This window comes from Bubalus bubalis, chromosome 1, assembly GCF_019923935.1.
Source record: "Bubalus bubalis isolate 160015118507 breed Murrah chromosome 1, NDDB_SH_1, whole genome shotgun sequence".
NCBI lineage: Eukaryota > Metazoa > Chordata > Mammalia > Artiodactyla > Bovidae > Bubalus > Bubalus bubalis.
The window spans coordinates 163,245,392-163,266,316 of record NC_059157.1 but is presented as its reverse complement, the minus strand read 5'-3'; the positions used below and the strand labels follow the sequence as shown (position 1 = coordinate 163,266,316).

The 20,925-nt window shown below is 40.7% G+C and overlaps 2 protein-coding genes across 5 annotated transcripts in view; one reads left to right on the top strand and one right to left on the bottom strand.

The window, feature by feature from the left end:
- RNF13 (ring finger protein 13) overlaps positions 1 to 10,253 on the top strand; it is a 130,187-nt gene extending 119,934 nt beyond the window's left edge. For all 3 annotated transcript variants that reach the window (XM_025290008.3, XM_006063113.4, XM_044946073.2), the window contains 2 exons: positions 8,568 to 8,648; positions 8,891 to 10,253. In XM_025290008.3, the coding sequence (XP_025145793.1) occupies positions 8,568 to 8,648; positions 8,891 to 9,252 (443 nt within the window). In that variant the 3' untranslated portion in view covers positions 9,253 to 10,253. The remainder of the gene's footprint in view (positions 1 to 8,567; positions 8,649 to 8,890) is intronic.
- A 2,942-nt stretch (positions 10,254 to 13,195) lies between these two features.
- Positions 13,196 to 19,984, bottom strand: PFN2 (profilin 2). 2 transcript variants are annotated; one of them, XM_025290013.2, is made up of 3 exons: positions 19,717 to 19,984; positions 17,434 to 17,626; positions 13,196 to 14,879 (listed from the first exon to the last, which is right to left on the bottom strand). In XM_025290013.2, the coding sequence occupies exons 1-3, from the start codon at positions 19,846 to 19,848 to the stop codon at positions 14,782 to 14,784; spliced, it is 423 nt and encodes a 140-aa protein (XP_025145798.1). In that variant the 5' UTR covers positions 19,849 to 19,984; the 3' UTR covers positions 13,196 to 14,781. The 2 variants fall into 2 exon arrangements, with proteins under 2 accessions (XP_025145798.1, XP_025145807.1); XM_025290022.2 differs by having other exon boundaries at positions 13,196 to 14,556.
- Between the last annotated feature and the right edge of the window lie 941 nt (positions 19,985 to 20,925).

Below are 20,925 nucleotides of genomic sequence, written 5' to 3'. Positions count from 1 at the left end.
CTCCTCAGCGATCACTGTTTTCCTGAGTTACTTGAAAATGAACTGTTTTATTATTTTAGGCCCAAGGTCTGCACTGTAGTCTTGAGACAGACTGAAGGGGATTGAGAGAGTTGGTCAGGTTGATTTATAGCATGGCACTGTTGACCTTATCATTTGTCTGTAGATGTGATTGCTACAGACAACCATACCTTCAGTCTATTAACTGACTTCTCACTGAGTAAGTCAGTGTCATTTATACCAAATGAGTTAAGCAGTATTAAATTGGATTGGGATGGACACTACAGCCAATTAAAATATTGATAATTTTCTATTTTAATCTTATATAATACACCTATTATATAGTATAAAAGCAAACCATGCACCTTGCATAATTGATCTCATTTAGTTCTCAGAACAGCACAATTAGGAAAGTATTGTCATGACAATTTAATAGAAAAAGAAAATGAGACTCAGAAGTGTCAAGTAAATTACCTGAGTGTGCATAGCTAGGTAAGTAGCAGACTTTTGACTACAACATTACAATTATAAATACTACCCAAGCCTGTCTTTCCTTTTCAGTCACTACCACTTCAAAATGAAATAAATTGCCTTCTAGCTTTAATCCACCTCTTCCCCTTCTCTAATCTTTCCCCAACCCCTAGCTGTATTTACCCTCACCAACTCAATTCACTATGTCAAAGAGACAGAACATTTTTGAGAAAAAACTAATTTCCTAATGGTTCAAGTCTACCAGCATACTCATTTTATCATATTCTCCATTAACAAAGTAGATTACCTGTTTATATTTCTGCCTTTATAACCTGTCTTGTCCTTTGTTCACATTTCTTTTGGGATCTCAGTGTTTTCTTACCAAACTTGTACATCCTTTTTAGGAGGAAATTTTATGTATGATTTTTTTGTAGTCATTTTTACTACACTGAGAGTTGTAATAAAAAGTAGCTCAATCTGGTCAGCGGGCAGAAGTCATCTAGAAGGAATTCTGCTTTAAGCAAAAATAATGTGTCCTGTTGCTTCCTCCACGTTAAGCTTCAGGTATACCTGAGGCTGCTCAAATTTTTCATTTAATTCCTTGAGGAGAGTGAAAAAGTTGGCTTAAAGCTCAACATTCAGAAAACTAAGAGCATGGCATCTGGTCCCATCACTTCATGGCAAATAGATGGGGAAAGAGTGGGAACAGTGGCTGACTTTATTTTTTGGGGCTCCAAAATCACTGCAGATGGTGATTGCAGCCATGAAATTAAAAGATGCTTGCTGCTTGGAAGGAAAGTTATGACCAACCTAGACAGCATATTAAAAAGCAGAGACATTACTTTGCCAACAAAGGTCCATCAAGTCACAGCTGTGGTTTTTCCAGTAGTCATGTATGGGGAGGTGAGAGTTGGACCATAAAGTTGAGCGCCGGAGAATTGATGCTTTTGAACTGTGGTGTTGGAGAAGACTCTTGAGAGTTCCTTGGACTGCAAGGAGATCAAACCAGTCAATCTTAAAGGAAAGCAGTCCTGACTATTCATTGGAAGGACTGATGCTGAAGCTCCAATAATTTGGCCACCTGATGCAAAGAACTCACTCATTGAAAAAGATTACGACGTTGGGAAAGATTGAAGGCAGGAGGAGAAGGGGACGACAGAGGATGAGAAGGTTGGATGGCATCACTGTATTGATGGACATGCGTTTGAGCAAGCTCTGAGAGTTGGTGGACGGACAGGAAAGTCTGGTGTGCTGTAATCCATGGGGTTGCAAAGAGTCAGACATGACTGAGTGACTGAAAAGCACCGTTCATTTTTATGTTAGAGGAATCTGTAACATTTAGGAAATATAGGAAATATTTGCCAACAAACAAAAAAAGAATTTGGCATTTGAAAGTATTTCATAGACACTTGTAATCAAACCCACAGAAATTAGCAACTTGAGGCTGTGGCACAGGTAAAATGTCTGTAAAGGTTAGTCAGCACTCTCATTCATTTACGGTATTGTGGGGACAAGATCATCTTAAATCTTCCTGTCTTGGTGTCCTTCATCTTTGTCGCTTGTTCAGAAATGTTTATGCTGAGTAACATTTAAATGTTTAAAATACTGATTTAGCTATTTCTAGCACATGTAACGGAGAAGGCAATGGCACCCCACTCCAGTACTCTTGCCTGGGAAATCCCACGGATGGAGGAGCCTGGTAGGCTGCAGTCCATGGGGTCGCTAAGAGTCGGACAGGACTGAGCGACTTCCTTTCATGCATTGGAGAAGGAAATGGCAACCCACTCCAGTGTTCTTGCCTGGAGAATCCCAGGGAGAGGGGAGCCTGGTGGGCTGCCATCTCTGGGGTCACACAGAGTTGGACACGACAGACGCGACTTAGCAGCAGCAGCACATGTAAGGGCTTCCCTGGTAGCTCAGTTGGTAAGGAATCCACCTGCAATGCAGTAAACCCAGGTTCAATTCCCGGGTGGGGAAGATTCCCTGGAGGGGACATGGCAACCCACTCCAATATTCTTGCCTGGAAAATCCCAAGGACAGAGGAGCCTGGCAGGCTACAGTCCATGGGGTTGCCAAGAGTTGAACATGACTTAGTGACTAAACCATCACATACAAAATAATAATAGCCTTTTATTAGTTATTGTCTTGATTTTGAAGCAGCCAACTTCCTTATAAATTTCATTATTCACTATTGTCCTCAAAAATACCTCTTCAGTTGACATTGTGGTTTCCTGAGTTTCCTGCATCAATTGATGCATTTTCTGTAACCATCAAGACTGGTTACCACATACCATGTTTCATAGCAAATGAAAAATCCTTGTTTTCCCTTAATAGTCTTTCAACTAAGCATTTAAGGCAGTCTCCATGGGAGCTGTCTCCCTACCCCATTAGTGTGTGAAGGAGGCAAATCCCTGAGACGTAAAGGATGAAAAAGTGGGTTTTATATTTGAAGTTTTAAGTTACCAATATTTTTCCTTTATAGCTTAATCACTGAAGTTTCCTAATCATGTTTAGAAGGATGAAGCTTTTCAGAGATTGGAAAAATGCAGTGTTATATTTTATAGCAGATCACAAAACAGTGGGGCAGTATTTAACTTTTTTAATTTTTTCTTATATCTATTTATGAAGACATCCTTATTTTTTATTACTCTGTTTAACTGCCTTTGAAGTGAAATCGCTCAGTCATGTCTGACTCTCTGCAACCCCATGGACTGTAGCCTGCCAGACTCCTCTGTCCATGGAATTCTCCAGCCAAGAATATTGGAGTGGGTAGCCTGTCCCTTCTCCAGGGGATCTTCCCAACCTGGGGATTGAACTGGGGTGTCCTGCACTGTAGGTGGATTCTTTACCAGCTGAACTAACTGGGAAGCCCTAACTGTCTTTAATCCAACCTTAAAAGTCAATATTTGTTCCTTTGCTCAGTGTTTAAATATAATCAGGAATAATTCTTAAGGAAATCTGGCTTATGAAATATTTTATCCAGTTTTTCTTATGTTCACATTTCTTAGGAACAGATATGGAGGAGGGGAAAACAAAAGATAAGATTTATTTATTTAAATTTGCTAGAAAGAGCTGCCATTGTTTTCTTTACTGGCAAAGCAGAGAATGAGTGGCAAGGCATTTTCTTTGTAAGATCAGTAAGTTTTGATTTGAAGCTCATGGCTTCAATGCTTTATCTTCCCTGGACATATTATTTAAAATATATATTCATTTCTCATGAAAATGGTATGTGTTTAGCCCTGAACATTCATTCTCTTTGAGGAAACCTATTCTAGCTGACTTAAGGTGGACTAGTTTGTTATAAAATTGAACAGTTAAGGTTTGCATCAATTTTTGTATGCGACTAGATTATTTCAAATAAACTTATTTTTTTTTCAAATAAACTTATTTTTTGATTGAGGTATATTTTCAGTATCATATAACTGTCAGGTGTACAATATAGTGACTCACTTTTTAAAGGTTATACCCCATTTATAGTTATTTTAAAATACTGGCTATATCCTCTGTGCTATACAGAATATTCTTGTAGCTTATTTATTTTATACCTAGTAGTTTGTACCTCTTAATCCTCTACCCCTTTCACTCCTCCCCTTCCCTCTCCCCACTGATAACCATTAGTTTGTTCTGTGTATCCATGACTCTGTTTCTTTTTTGTTACATTTATTAGTTTATTTTTTAGATTCCATATACAAGTATATCACACGGTATTTGTCTTTCTCTGACGTAGTTCCTAAGCATATCTTCCAAGTCCATCCATGTTGTTGCAAATGGCAAAATTTCATTCTTTTTTATAACTGAGTGGTATCTCATTGTGTATATATATACACTATGGAATATATACACACATACATAATGGAATATATATACTACATCTTTATCCATTGATCTGTTAATGCACCAGTTGCTTCCTTATCTTGGCTATTGTAAATGCTGCTGCTGTGAACATGGGGTGTGCTGTCTTTTTGAATTAATGTTGTTTTCTTTGGATGTATACACAGGAGTGGAACACTTCTGGATCATATGGTAGGTCTGTTTTGTTTGAGGAATCTCTATACTGTCTTCCACAGTGGCTGTACCAGCTTATATTCATACCAGCAGTGTACAAGGGTTCCCTTTTCTCCCCATCCTTGCCAGTAATTTTGGTCTTTTTGATGATAGCCATTCTAAAAGGTGTGAAGTGATATCTTATTGTGGTTTTCATTTGAATTTCTCTGATGTTTAGTGATGTTGGTATCTGTATGTCTTTTTTGGAAAAATATCTGTTTAGGTCTTACTTTGTTTTGATGTGAGCTGTTTATATATTTTGGACGTCAACCCCTTGTAAATCAAATCATTTCCAAGTATTTTCTCCCATTCAGTAGTTGTCTTTTCATTTTATCGACAACTAGTTCATTTTTAAGTTATCTTTGTTCAGGACTGAAAGAAGGCCAGTGTGACTGAAGTGTGACTGAAAGGGGATAGAGTGATGTGAGATGACCAATCTGTACATCAGATCATAGTCAGCTATATGAAGGCCATGACAAAGCGCTCAGATTTTATTGTAAGTGAGATGGGGGACTGTTTTTAAAATATCCCTTTTGCTGCTATGGAGAAAAACCACATAGGACAGGAAAAGAAGAGGCTCTTCTAGTAATCAAGGCTAATGGATTAGTGTAATTGAGGAATCAGAGAGACCAACTGAAGATGTTTTACAGAAAAAAGCGTATAGGATGTGGTGATGTTGAATCTAAGCTCTAGGGGAAAGAGGCATCAAGGACATGCCCAGGCCTGGTAATCAGTGTACGCCGCTGCAGTGGCTGCCTTCAGTCTTGTGTGTTTTCTCTCCTGATAGGTCAGTGCCTTTGCTGTATCTGATGACCCAAGGTTTGGGGAAAAACTAGGGAGAAACAGGTTTAGAGGGGAAAATCAGAGTTTTGTCCACTTACATATTATAACGTTCCTATATTGATGAGATTTCAACTCTCTTCTTGAAACTTTTCTGAAACATTTAAATAACAATATAACAATCCAGATAGAAGTGTTTCCATATGGTCGCATATGACAGACATGAATCTCACCCCTCCTGCAGCCTCTGAACATCTATCCATTAGTGAATTAGCAGTCTTTGAGAAAGCCTGGAGGGGTGTTTATATCAGGTTCTCTCAGCCTTCTCACTATTGGCATTTTATATGGGAAAATTCTTTGAGGGACTGTCTAGAGCATTATGGGCTTGCCTGGTGGCTCAGACAGTAAAAAATCTTGCCTGCAGTGCAGGAGACCCAGGTTGAATCCCTGGATCGGGAAGATCCCCTGGAGCAGGAAATGGCAACCTAACTCCAGTATTCTTGCCTGGAGAATCCCATGGACAGAGGAGCCTGGTGGACTGTAGTCTATATGGTCGCAAAGAATAGGACATGACTGGGCGACTAACACTCACTTTCACTACAGCATTATAAGCTATTTAATAGCCTCCCTGATCTACTAGATGACAGCAGTACCAGCTCCCAATTGTGAACACCAAAGATGTCTCCAGATACCACCGAATATCCCTAGGGGCAAGGGAACAAAATGATCCCCTGGTTGAGAACCACTGGTTTATAAGCAATGGAACTTTCTAGCATGGTGCTGACAATAACAAAACTAACAGCCGTTAGCACTTTTTATAGCCCCTTTATCTCATGCTACCAGAATCATTGGACAAATTGGTTAATTTTTAAAATCTGCTAAGGTTGAAAATTACTTTCAAAAATATATAAATGCCTTTAACTTAAATATAAAACCACTTAATAATTGTTTAATGTTGGGCCATTATCTTGAATATGAATCCACTGGCTGGATTTCTAAGTTGTCATATAATACATTTTCTACCATTTCTAATTTTGTTTCTTTTAAAATGGGACAGAAATTTGATTGTTTTCCTTTTTGCTTTTTTATTGATATATAACTTTGTCTGTTTTTTAGGTTTCTCACCATACCACATTTAATCACGTTTTTAGATGTGAGAGGGATTGGGGGAACACTTTTATCAGGTGTCTACCAAACCTAGCTTTCAAATAAAACTGGAAGTCATATACACTCACAGCTCAAGGGCTGCTGAATACTTAAATTACATAATTACCCCAAGTAGAGCCAAAAGGTTCATTGACCATTGCCACTAGCTCTTTGCTACTAACAGAATCACGTGGGGATATCAGAGAGCAGATTCCTAGCCACAGCCTTCATAAGCCAGTATGCCTACGAGGTCAGTTTTATCAGGTGGAGACTGGCTAAGAAGTACTGTTTGTGCCAGACACTCTACTTGCATTCTCTTTTAATCCACAACAATCCAAAATCATAGTATGTTAGTATTTTTGTTTTGCCTTTGAGAATACTGAAACATGGCATCTTGCACATGGTTGGTTATGTAGGTAATAAATAAAAGTCAGGATGTGATTTACCATTTCATCACACACACCATGGGGGTTAATTCTCTACAGAACACTAGGCTCCCTTCTGGTCCATGATCACAAATTACACCTTTCAATGTTGACCAGTTATCATCAAAGTAAGTATTGTGCCTAGAAAATATGGGTGATCAACATAAATCTATCACTTGAAACACTTGAAAGCATCAATTCCGTATGTCTGGTGTAACCCCGATAAGCTCAGCTGGTGAAGAATCCACCTTCAATGCAGGAAACCCAGGGTCGGGAAGATCCGCTGGGTAAGGGAAAGGCTACCCACTCCAGTATTCTGGCTTGGAGAATTCCATGGACTGTATAGTCCATGGGGTTGCAAAGAGCTGGACATTATTGAGCAACTTTCACTTGCAGGCTAACCCTACTACTACTTACACATTTCTTATTGCCGTGGTGACAAATGTAAAGCCGCAAACTTAATGGCTTAAAACAGTACAAATTTATTATTTTAGTTTAGTAGGTTTGAAGTCTTACAGGCCTCACTGAGCTAAAACCAAACATTCTTTTCTGACGGCTCTAGTAGGGGAATCTATTTGGCTTTTCCAGCTTCTAGAGGCCACCATGTTCTTTGGCTTATGATCCTCCTCCCCTCCTGTCTTCAAAGCCAGTAATATTGTCTCTCTCTGACACAGTCACATCTCCCCCTCTGACTAGAAAAGCCTCCTCCTCACACTTTTAGGGACCCTTGTGTACATTGGGCCCACTTGGATAATGCAGGATAACCTTTCTACCTTAGTAAAATGAGGCTTAGAGCTGTGGTACAGCTTCGGACTGGTTCAGTCCTGTTCAGTTATATTAACTGAATCTGTTTTTAATGGGCATTTTCACAAAGTCGTAAGACAGAAAGTTTGATTTGTATGAGAAATCAGCATGATTGAATTCCTTAATATATTGGAACTATCCTCAAAGCCCAGGTAAATGGAACTGTGTAATTACAGATAATTATAGATATGTTGGAGTCCTTTAGTATTTTAATAGTTTGAGATAGGTAAAATCAGTTTCAGTAAATCTCAAAACAGGTTAAATAGAACCCTGTATTTGTTACAGAATGTATTTGATAAGTGATACTACAGTAACCACATTCAAGATACTGAACAAAAATTTTCATTAAAACTTTCTATTTAGACTTCTCCTCAGAGAAGGCAGTGGCACCCCACTCCAGAACTCTTGCCTGGAAAATCCCATGGACGGAGGAGCCTGGAAGGCTGCAGTCCATGGGGTCGCTGAGGGTCAGACACGACTGAGCGACTTCACTTTCACTTTTCACTTTCATGCATTGGAGAAGGAAATGGCAACCCACTCCAGTGTCCTTGCCTGGAGAATTCCAGGGATGGGGGAGCCTAGTGTGCTGCTGTCTATGGGGTCGCACAGAGTCGGACACGACTGAAGCAACTTAGCAGCAGCAGGACTTCTGAATGTGCTTAAATGACTACAGATGTTAAAGGGATTCTTTCAGTTGGAACTGTTATTCTTTTCAGTATGCGTTATATTCTTCCCACCTATCTATCCAGACAATGGCTTTATCCTGACATGCTTCCTGATGTGGCTGCCCTATGTGTGAGATAGGCAATGACTTTGTCTTTTTTTAAAACAAAGGTCGTAAGTTCAACAGTAAGGAATTAAAAAGGGATGTTTTAATTGATTTTACTATTTCTATCATAGGAGATGAATATGATGTATGTGCCATTTGTTTGGATGAATATGAAGATGGAGACAAACTCAGAATCCTTCCCTGTTCCCATGGTATGAATAATTACATACTGCTTTGAATTTATACATAATTTATACTTAGGTTCAGTATTAGACAGAAAATAGTTATTAGCACATCATAAGCTCTCATTAAAGGATGAAGATTTATAAAAATTTACAAACTTTTGTCTTGTTCGTATATGATGCATACTGATCAGAACATGAATAACCATGGCAGGAGATTATGTTCTCAACAGAAGTGTACTATCTAAAAGATGTGTATTTTGCTTCAACAGCTTATCACTGCAAGTGTGTAGATCCTTGGCTAACTAAGACCAAAAAAACCTGTCCAGTCTGCAAGCAAAAAGTTGTTCCTTCTCAAGGCGATTCAGACTCTGACACAGATAGTAGTCAAGAAGAAAATGAGGTGTCAGAACACACCCCTTTACTCAGACCTTTGGCTTCTGCCAGCACTCAGTCATTTGGGGCTTTGTCGGAATCCCGCTCACATCAGAACATGACAGAATCTTCAGACTATGAGGAAGATGACAATGATACCGACAGCAGTGATGCAGAAAACGAAATCAATGAACACAGTGTTGTGGTCCAACTGCAGCCTAATGGTGAACGGGATTACAACATAGCAAATACTGTTTGACCTTCAGAGGATATTGGGTTATTTCCTTTTAAAATGTTTATTTAGGCATATAGTTTGATTTTTTTTTTTGCTCCCTTCAGAGATTTCTGTAGAGATAATTTATTTTTTATTCTACAGGTTAATCAAGATTACTGAAACAAGTTGTTTTGATCTGGTATTTATCTGCAGGAGTGTATTTCATTTCACTAATAATAGACTGGTGCTGTAACTCAAGCATCAAATCGACTCTTTTGGAATGAAACATAGCCAAACATCAAGCGATTCCTCAGTATAGCTTGCAGTTAAGACCTAGATCACAGTATGCACACGTTTCATGTTTTTACACACAGGGTCAGTGCTGTGGCCACCGAGCATGAGCTGAGCCAACTCCCATCTCCATAAAGTTACCTAGAGTTGTTGAGCTGGAATATGCTTGTTCTGGTATTTGTCCAAATTGCCATAATTAGCAAGAGGCGACTATCAGCACCACAGAGAAACTCAAAGCTTTTTCCTTTCTATTGCCAAGTAGTCTTACCCTGATAGGAACAGTCAGTACTAGGGCAGTTTGCAAAATGTTTTTATTTTTAAGGCTTTTAATACTCTAGTGTCATGTATGAACTTCATTTATCAGCTTAAGTAATGTCTCTGACTTTACTTACTGAATTTCAGTATCCTTAAGGATTCTGTGTGGTGATCAAAACATAAACAAAATGCTGTATAAAAATACCAAACTTCAGTAATTGTTAATACTCAGATTATATACCTCTTAATAAAAAGCATCCTATGCTTATTAGCCCTGCTAAACTATGTACAGAGGAAACTGTTCAAGTATTGGATTTGAAAATGTTGCTTATGTTTAACAGAACTAATGATGTATTTAAACAATGTATTATGAAAAGCTAAATTACACATTGTTAACTATGTAGAAAATATAGGCTTATATATATAATCAAAATGCTAAGAATTTTTATATGGCCTTGTATGAAGGGAGTTTGAATGTTAATAAACACGTTTTCCACTTTGTTTGTTCTCCTGTAGTATTACCCACATTAAACTTATTTATGTGCATAGTGTTTTTTAAAGTTATAATGATTAAGGTAATTTAGGGCAGATAAACACACATTACCTTAGGATTTTATACAAAGTAACCGCTTACAAGCAATTAGGGAATCCCCCCAAAAACTGCAGACCAAATCATTCCAACAACAGTGTACATTATGGGACCGTCTTATAATTATGGTACATCTTTAGAGTAAACTGCTGTACAGCCCCAAGAGGGTAAATAGCTAGATTTATCTGTATTAACATGGGAAATTAATAGTGAACAGAAGCATATTAGAAAATAGTTAAGTATACCAGTTAGCCTTCTGTTGTAAAAAAATTTAATACATTTTTAAAAAATGTAACACTATTGAGCGAAATTTCACTTTTTGAACTGCTTTAAAAAAAAATGCTTATAAGCAACAACAAAAAGTGAGTATTTCCACTTAGGAAAATAAAAAATTGAATTCATTATTCTCCCACCCCTACCCCACAGAAATAAGACCTGAGAAACAGAATTATCAGTTTACTATGGTAGTTAAAACAGTGCTATGGAATGTGACACACCTGTTTGATCCTAACTTTTCCAAACCTGTCTGGTTATTTGTGTAATTCATTTATCCTAAGGTAGGGTGTAAGGTCCAAACACTGAGCTCAGTGTCCAGAACATAAATATAATTGTTTTTATAATTATCGAATAATAAGAACATCATACCTAAAATATAATTTTTTAAAGGGAAAAAGTTAATCACTGTTAAGTGTATTAGATGTTATATTCCCTCAGCCTTTAATCCACAATTCAAATCAAGGACTTGGTTCCTTCAAATTTGTTAGGAATTTTTCTGAGGCAAAAATAATTTTCTTTTCAAACTCTATAAACTCTCAATTGTTAAAAATATGTATACTTAACAGCACTATCTAGGACTGTTACTAGTTCTAACAGTCACTTGAAATCTTTTATAATTTCTCTATGGTATAATTACACAGCTTTTTTTAAAAGGCCACTGAATAAAATTAAAATCCCATTTCCACTAAAAAATATCTTCCTAATTTAAAAATCTTCTGATTATAAAAGTATTGTTACCTAGAAACTTACCTGAGAAAACTTTGTATTGTGCCTTCAGAAATACATATGTAAAATACATTATACATGATACATATTTATCCCATTATATAAAATACATTGGTGAGCACTGTCTTACGTAATTCTTCAATGACTATCTTCTGAACATAGTCATTTATTCGACTCATAACCCTGAAAGTCAAATCTTGTAGTTTTCCAAGTTTCGTTATAAGTAATGCTTGTGGGAGTGACATTCTGCTATACAAATTTATATAGCTCCACTTCTTTAGGTTAAATTCCTAGAAAAGTACAAAGCAAAGATACATGTATGTATTTTCATAAGTGCTTTTCTAATGAAATTATGGGAAGAGGGCCAATGACTAGTTTCATTCATTATTTTAGTGATAAAGTTGCCATCTACTGTCTTCTCTGGTGGCTCAGGAGGTAAATAATCCACCTGCAATGCAGGAGACCTGGATTCGATCCCTGGGTTGGAAGATCCCCTGCAGGAGGGCATGGCAACCCACACCCCAGTATTCTTGCCTGGAGAATCCCCCATGGACAGAGTCTGACAGAGCTGGACACAACTGCGGGATTAAGCAATACAGCACAACTACGGTCTCCTCCCCCCTTACCCACACCTCTGCCACGGACACATCCCCTTACCTACTCAGAGGTTCATTCAGTAAGGGTTTCACAAGTCTAGTCACTGCTTTCTAATTAGTTACCCTAAAGTGTAAATTTACATTACTATAAAATCATAAACCATCACAACCCAACCACCAAATTTCCATCTGACAAATCTCTTGTTCCTAACAGGGACCTTAACAGGTCAAGAAATTTTTTTTTTTTAACCTTTCTAAGGTGTGCCCAACTATCATAGCAGCCCCAAATCCCACATCTCCCATACCTTTACATCCCTGTATAGCCAATCAAATTCATAACAACACTGTCAAAAAAATTTTAGTTATGCACAGTGTATCTTAAGAGATTACCTTCTATTCCCTAACCCACTCTTTCTCAAAGGGTAGCATATAGTCCACTTAAAATGAATCAGACTGACCTAATGATTATTTCTAAAATGACCTCTGGAAACTTCATCTCCAGGGTAGCATTCCAGAGCCCATAATCTGAGTTATAACCAGTTCCCCAGTTTTGCTTAGACCCACCAAGTTTTGAGCTTGGACCTTCCACTTGACAGTTCATGATAATCACTTACCTGAATAGTATTAAAACATATTTACTAAAATTGAGTACATCTCCTAGGTGTATTCAGTACGTCTCCTAGACCTTATGACCACTGGGATTAAACTTGGCTATTACATAGTCATAGTTAACATGTCACTCCATAGACAGAAACTGCAAGACATCCCAATCCCAGTTATCTTTTATGCTGCCTAAGGAATGTCTTCTCTTACGTGAGAGAGTCCCAGCTGACTTCAGCCTGCAACACAGCCTCCAAATCAAGAGAAGTCATATGTATGACAGTTCAATACCGAAGAATCCACAAATGCAGAAACCCTTCATGATATTGGGCCCCTTACCGCTCACTAGATTTTTCATTTCAAAACATCAGCAACAAAAGAAAAGTATTTAATTTCTAGTGGATAAATCAATTTTTGCCTCATAAGCCTGAAGATGCACCCAAAATGACAAGCCGTTTTTAACAGGGCAAACAAAGCTTATTAAAAATAAATTCCTAGGCACTCCTTTTCTTTATAATACTAGAGGAAATGGAGTAGGCCACCAGCTGAAGTTTTTGAAAAATTTTATGCTTGCAGCAGAGTATATTCCCATTGTGTCAAAGATCAACTGTAACAGTAAGCTAACAATTTATATAAATAACAGGAGTCTAGAGTATTTGGTTGGAATAAATTTATTTCATCTGTCTGTAAACAAGGTGTTTAATAGTTATGGCATTTTTTTAAATGCATATTAAATCAGATGAGTTAGACTGTATCCCAGATGTAACAAAGTGCAGGGAAAGAAATGGACAAATCAGCAACAAGATTTGTTTTTAAATCTGTACATTATCCACAAGGCCCAAACAATAGAAGCAAATACTAGAATGTCCCTAAGGTAGTGCCATTCGAAAGAAACCTTTAATAGGTCAGTTAAAATCCATCTCACAATAGCAACAGTTCATTTTAACAATAGTATGGCACAGAATACATATGAGAAAAATTCATCACAAGACAGCCAAGTCCACAATAATGCAACTTCATATAAAAACTCAAGCTGCAAATAAAAGTTGGTCCTATGAAGAACAAACTGGACACACTCCAGATGGTTATGTTGGGATACCTAATGTCCATAATGGCAGCCTTTTACAATTTTACTAAAGAGTAGAGTTGGTGTGCAAAGAAAAAGACAGGAACAAAAATCTGAGCTATTGCAAAGATGGAATGTCCCTTGGGATTCAATCAGTATGGTTACTGTAAGGTCATGGGAGGAAGTGCATTTTGCTCTTGTTTTGCAGTTGCACTTGTCATATGTCCTGTGGACACTATGATAAAAGGTTTGTCTCTACTCAAGTGCAACAACAATACTAAAAGCAAACTACTGCAGCTCTCAATAGCTCATCAACAAAAGTGATATTAATTGGTTAAATAAACCAGGCACTGTATAAAAGAAGATGGAAGCAAACCAAATACCTATGTGCAAAGGGAGGGGGTGGGAAAAGAGGAGTGAAGGAAAGATACATGCACTTTTTCCTCCCAACCATGCGCTATGAAAGGAAGACTAGATGAGCTAAGTAAATGCTCAAAGTGCTGAAAGACATTGATCAAATTAGAGATTGTACAACCGGCACCTTGCTTAATATTAACTTATTTTAGTAATCAATATCCCATTAATTGCTAAGACAAAGTGATGCCCAACTTGGCATGCCCCTCCCCCCAAATTTCAAGGTATCATGCAAATCATTATTGTGCTGCAATTATGTTGCCAGATAAGGTTGGTTACATACAGTGGTTAACATACAAATGATCCACTGGGCAAACAGGAATTGTGACATTAGAAAATAGGCAAAGGAAAATTAGCTACCATCTATAATCTGGTAGCTCTGCGACCATAATTGGGGTGATGATGAAGACAGTTGCTAGGAAGATGGGGAGAGGCTGCTTACACATCAGACCTCCTCAGGTATAAAGCGAGTTCATATGCTTTCTTGTTAAGTGTGCCTCCGTGGACACCTTCCTTTCCCATGACTATAACCAATGCTGGAGTACACAAGGAAACAAAACAAAAGTGAACAGAATTATTTAAGGGGGGGGGGAGCAGAAAGAAAGACACCTTTCCCCACCAACAGAGGGATACAAAGGAGACACAGGTTCATACCCCATCACCCTGCATTGCTAATAAAATTTCCAGAATTAAGACTCAAGCTTACAGCTAGGAAAGTTTAAGAGCAATTTTCCCCTAATACTTAACAGTCTGCCTAGCAGCTAGAACCCAGAGTCTCTCAAGTATTTTGCCATTGAGTATGCCTTCTTATTCAATCCGCCTCCATGGACCCCTTCTTTTCCCATTACAAAGACCAAGACTGAAAGAGAAAGAAGAAAAGTGTTTCAAAAGAAGTGTTAATCAAGAGAGTCACATAAGTTTTAGCAGACAGAACCCCGATTAATAAGTTAACATTAAGTCAGTTTTTCATGAACAACGAAGCACTGAAGTCAGCCAGGTCTCCAAAAAGGAGAACTTTCAAACTAGTAATATGCTGAAAACATTTTGACTATTAACTGCATCTTGGAAGTCCAATCAGTGCAGCTGCAGTGCTCTATAACAATATCTTTACACTAGCTGGGGGAAAAGAGTGTGATTATCTTGCCTTTTTTTTTTTTTTTTTAATATCGGAGTATAGTGATTTACAAATGTTGTGTTAGCTTCAGGTATATAGCAAAGTGATTGGTTATACATATACATGTGTTTATTCTTTTTCAGTTTTTTTTCCCATTTAGGTTATTGAGTAGAGTTCCCTGTGTAGGTCCTTATTTACTTTATATATAGTAGTGTGTATTTGTGGAGAAGGGAATGGCACCCCACTCCAGTACTCTTGCCTGGAAAACCCCATGGACGGAGCAGCCTGGTAGGCTGCAGTCCATGGGGCCACTAAGAGTCGGACACAACTGAGCGACTTCACTTTTACTTTTCCCTTTCATGCACTGGAGAAGGAAATGGCAACCCACTCCAGTGTTCTTGCCTGGAGAATCCCAGGGACGGGGGAGCCTGGTGGGCTGCCGTCTATGGGGTCACACAGAGCCGGACACGACTGAAGCGACTTAGCAGCAGCAGCAGCAGTGTGTATTTGTTACTCTCAAACTCATAATTTATTCCTCTTCCCCAACTTTTCCCCTTTGGTAACCGTAAGTTTGTTTTCTAAGTGTGTGAATGTTTCTGTTTTATGAATAAATGCCTTTGTATCTTTTTTTTTTAAGATTCCACATATAGGTGATTTATCTTTCTCTGTCTTTTATTACTTAGTACAATCTCTAGGTCCATTCATGTTGCTGCAAATGGCATTCCTTTTATGGACATCTATCTTAATATAGAGAACAAAAACCTTCTGATTAGCATGACAAATACACATTAGACTGGTCCCCCAAAAATAAATTTTAAAAAACGTACTTATAAAATTCTTCCCTAATTTAACTGCTTGATTAAGTACAAACTGTTAAGTCTTACCAGTGAGGCTAAATGTGTATTAATTACTTCCAGAGAAAAACCAAGACTGAATTTTAAATAGCATTTTCAGTGCCATTCAGAAGAGCGCAAATGAAAAGTTCTGAAGGTCTGTGCTTACTGATATCCTCACTGTGTTAGCTTTGTTTCTAATTGAGTATAAAACCCTAAAATAAACTTATTATTTCCAACAACAGGTTTTTCTATGGTGCAGTTCAAAGGTCTATCCTCAAAATATGTGTATGTATATATCAGATTTTATATTTATTGCCACTAGATGTCAGTAGTGCAGTGTGGCGCAAAAACATTCCGGTTTTTATGTCACATGGTTGATGCTTCTTTTTAATGTATTTATCTGAGCTCAGCTACTTTTTGAGATTTATCTCCTATTTCACAGCCATTTAATTTTCCTACAGAGAAATACTCATACGTAGCAATGCACAGCAGAACAGGAGGAACCTTTAGGCACTCCAGTTGGTAGGCCCACTGCAGCTCACAGTAGCTTCAAGTTTCCTCACATGGTAGATTTGGTCTTAACATTAGATGGGCCAAATCGGCTCTCTATTAGGCTATAACCAGCCTTCTGTATTTACAAAACATTTTCACAGGTTAACACATTTAAATGTATTTGTAAACCAATTAGATGTCATAATAAATCTCAACTTTTAAAGTTTCTTTCAAAAACGCAGTGAGACTTATTTAGTACAGTAAGAATTTCTGCAATGTTGATGATAGGAAACACAAGAAGTTCTGGATCAGTATATAAATGAAATATAATTTCCTATTTTTCAAATAAATCATGCACATATAGTCTTTGAAAATATTTAATAAGTGCAAAACTTACTCCAAAACCCTCATTCTAATTATTTCTCTCTTCTCCAGCAATGTTTCTAATAGAAATGGAAGCCAGTATTAATTTTTCATTTTTTATGCTGAATAGTGAATGACTAAAATGTGAGCAAGAAAGAAAAGGAAGACATTCAAAAGTCAAAAACCCAGAGGGACTAAAATAACCAATTTGAATGATTTAACAATCTGAATAGCAGTTGAGACAAAGTGATTTTATTTAACATTTTATTTTAAAGTATAGTTGATTAACAATGTTAATTTCAAGTGTAAAGTGGTTCAGTTATACATACCGAAGAGACAAATTTAGATTTTCAATTTACTAAAGTTGGAACTGAAGAGCTGATATTAATATTCTATTTCAGCATTAACTCAGGATCTCAGAGGTGAGGCTGTATATGCAGCTGCTGTAGCAAGTGAATCTAAAGCAGTGCCTCCTTCAGTGCTGGGCAGTTCACAAAAACCACCTTAATAGCCATTATGGACTAACACTTTATTCAAAATGTTACAGAAACTGCTTAATAAGTTGTAATGTGACTTGCAACGACTAACCAAAAGGGTGCTGTACTCACCTCTACCAGCTCTGCCCACGGCCACGTTGTACGTTGGCTCCCCACCTTGACTCTTTGTCCGGATGTCCATTGTGCAGTCACCGTCCACGTATAGGCTATCTCTGATCACTGAGCACTTCTTTGCGCCAAGAGTCAAACCATTGGTAAAGAAACCTTCCCGGTCTTTTCCTACAATCATATCTATTTCTACTGGCTGCCCCCACCCCCAACCACAAAAGAGAGAGAGAGAGAGAAAACAAAACAAAAAGTTGCAGTTAATTTCTTGTCTTGGTGTAACAGTAAAAGTGTCAGGCTTGTACTACCGCTACAAGACATCCGCATTTCATTAATGTAAAACCAAGTTTCAGTCGTTTCTAAAAAACTACTTAATCTTACAGGATGACATTTTATATGTCAGTTAATTTCACAGTTAAAGAGAGTGGTCTGTTAACTAAGCCCAGTCTATGCAAAGAATCTCCAGTTGGTAGATGACACTAGATAAACTACAAACTTAAGTGTTATTTATAAACTTGTTTCAAGTCAGGTGGTACACGAAGTGCTTATGTAATGGTAAAAATTCACCTAAAAACTTTCAACAAAATCTTATCACAGTCACGTAACAGTCTTGTCATATCAAACTTAAAGTTGTTTGAAAGTCTCCTAAAACAAAGTCCATGCTTGGCAGATGTGTTTACATCTACTCTGCTTCAAATAGCTTGACATACCCCCTCTAGTATGAACTTCAAGCCCTGAATCTCAGCGCATCCCCAAATTCATATTTCCCTCCTCTTTTATTTTAGCCGCTACTCCCTCTCCAACTTTCCTTCCCCTCCCTCCTCAGTAATCAGTTTTCTTTCTGGGCAAATGCAGGGAGGATTCTGTCTGTAGCACTGCAATAGGCAATCATAAAAGAATAGAGAAAATGGAGGGAGAGTGGGAAAGAAACTGAGGTAGCGACCAGAACCGGAAAGGAGAAAACGTGCATTCTAACATTCCATGAATAAGAAGGAAGGCGTCGCCCCCATCAGAACTGCAGAGTCATAGCAGGCCCCAGCCATTTCCAAGCACACTCCCGCAATCTTCCCAGCCAGACAGCGGGAACTCACACACAAAGACAAGAGGACTGCAGGAAAAAAGTTGATCGCCAGACGCCAATTCTCTGTAAGAATTGTAGTCCACTGCGGCAACAGAGAGCCTGAAAGTACCTGGATGAGGAGTTCTACACAGTTAGACCTTAAACCATGTTAAGTAGTACAAGAATAATTAGTAGCACCCATAGTAAGGGGCCTGAATTTTGGCATTTGATAGGAAGGGGGCGTGAAGCTTAGGAAATTAAGAGAATGTTCCTGTATTTGATACAATGTCACCATTTTAGACCCTTGTGCAGAAAGAGACAAAACAATAAAGCAGCACTGGAGGGCTTATTGACAATTATTCCCCAAACATGTGGCAACCGAGTCAAACCACCAAGTGACAAGAAAATCAGGCGCCGAAAGCATTAATCTGCACTAGTTCCCTTACGAAGATCACTAAAGAGGGAGGGACTTGGAGAACTGAAGCATCCCCTCGGTCTTCGCAGATTGAAAGCCCCAAGCACCCCCTTTTTTTAGAGCTCTGTTGCGTAATTGGGGATAACGGTATATCGATGAATCTCCATAGGAAAGAAATCAATGGCAGATCGCCATCTTGGAGAATTTAAAAAAAAAAAATCCTATGGAGCCAGAGATTCACGAATCCACCTACGTTGTCTGCGTTCATTTCTCGCAAGCCCAAGAGGCCTGGACACCGGCAAATCTACGCCAAGTGGCCGCGAGGATCCTGGGGGCCGGGCAGCCGCCGCCTCCCACAGCTCGCGGCGCGGGCGGCGCGCCGTCACCGGAGCTAGGGGCGGCTCGGCCACCCGAGGACCCGCGCCCCAGCCCGGCTCCTCCGGTCCCCGCTTCCACCCGAGAACGTACAAAGCAAACCTCAGGGCTTCCAGGGGACCCCGGGGCGGGGGCGAGAGTGGGGAAAAGGGCCCCCCACCCACGAACCGGTGCGTGCCCCCTCCCCCAGCCTCATCCGGACAAGCACTGGGAACGCCGGCGAGCCCGGCCGCCGCCCCCGCCACTCAGCGCAGCCCCGGCGAGGGGGCGTCCCCGGGCCTCGGCCTCTCCGCCCGCCCGGTAGCCGCATCCTCGGCGCCCGCCACCCGTCACACCTGCCGGCGCGGCCCTGCCCGAGTCCGGCCCCGCGCTGCGGCGCCCCCACGGCCGGCCCCGCATGGGTCCGGGGCCGGGAACCCAGGTCCCCGCCGGTCCTCACCGTAATGCTCTGGAAGACGCCCCCGGCCGTGGCTGCCCAGACGTATTTGGCGTCGCAGTAGCCGACAATGGCGGCCTCCTGGCAGCAGCCATCGCACATCAGGTTATCCACGTAGCTCTGCCAACCGGCCATCTTCGAGCCCTTCGCACTGCAGCGGGGACGGCAAGGAGCAGCAGGCGCAGCGGCGACGGCGGTCGCGGGCGGCGGCGGCGCGGGGGGAGGCGGGGCGGGGGCGGAGAGGAGGCGGCTCTGCGCAAGCACCGACCGCCCCCCTCCCCGAGGAGCTGCGGAGGGAGGACGCGGGGACGGCGGTGAGGGACAAGCCGCGGAGCGCGCCCGGCCCGGCCGCCCTCCCGCCCGCGACCGCGGGGCTGATTAACTAGCGGCGGCAGGCTGCGGAGCGGCTGTGCCGGCGACGGCGCTGGAGACTACTTCTCACCGTGGCTCCCTTAGCTCTCCGCGTTCCGGCGGGGCGTGCGCGCGCGCCTGCGTGCGATCCTTCCGCGGCGCCCTGACTCTGAGGGTCCCAAGAAGGGAGGGGGAGACTGAGCGGGGGCGCGGGCGCGGAGGGATACTTCCCGGGGCAATCACGGCGCCACGTGCGGCCGGCGAGGTCTGAGTAAGGCGAGTTGCTGAGGGGTGGCTGAGCCTCGGACCCCGGGCCTGCGGAGAGGGCGTCTCCCTAGTCGCACTCGGTACCCCTGGGACGGCGGCGTCTGGGGCGCCTCGGAGTCCCCGCGTCCGGGCGGTGAAACGCCTGGGTACTGCGGCCGGCGGCTCGGGATGCGGAATCTTGCGCCTTGGTGTCGGATTGCAGAGTTGCCCTGGTGACGGGATGCGGAGCGTTAACTCGTCTTTGTGGTCCGGACGGGCGGGTAGCAGAGTCGGCCACTGTCATCTTAGGCATCCTCAGTGGAACCCTCTTCTCTGGACCTCTCGGTCACAAACGCTACCAGGCGGGCGCGCTCCGGCAATCTGAAATCGGAGTGGCATTCTTGGCTTTCAGGAACATTTCTGAGCTTTGCCGGTCTTTCATTGTTGCTTCATTTGGGTACCAAAGGCCTCTCATTGTGTGGGTTCCTTGACAGGAAGAGCCTCTCTTCCCCAGTCTTAAAGCGGCTAAATTGCTCGTAAATTCCGAAGGAAACAAATAGCAAGCAATGTAAAACTATTGGTTGGTAACTGGGAATATTACTGGTGGGTCGAAGA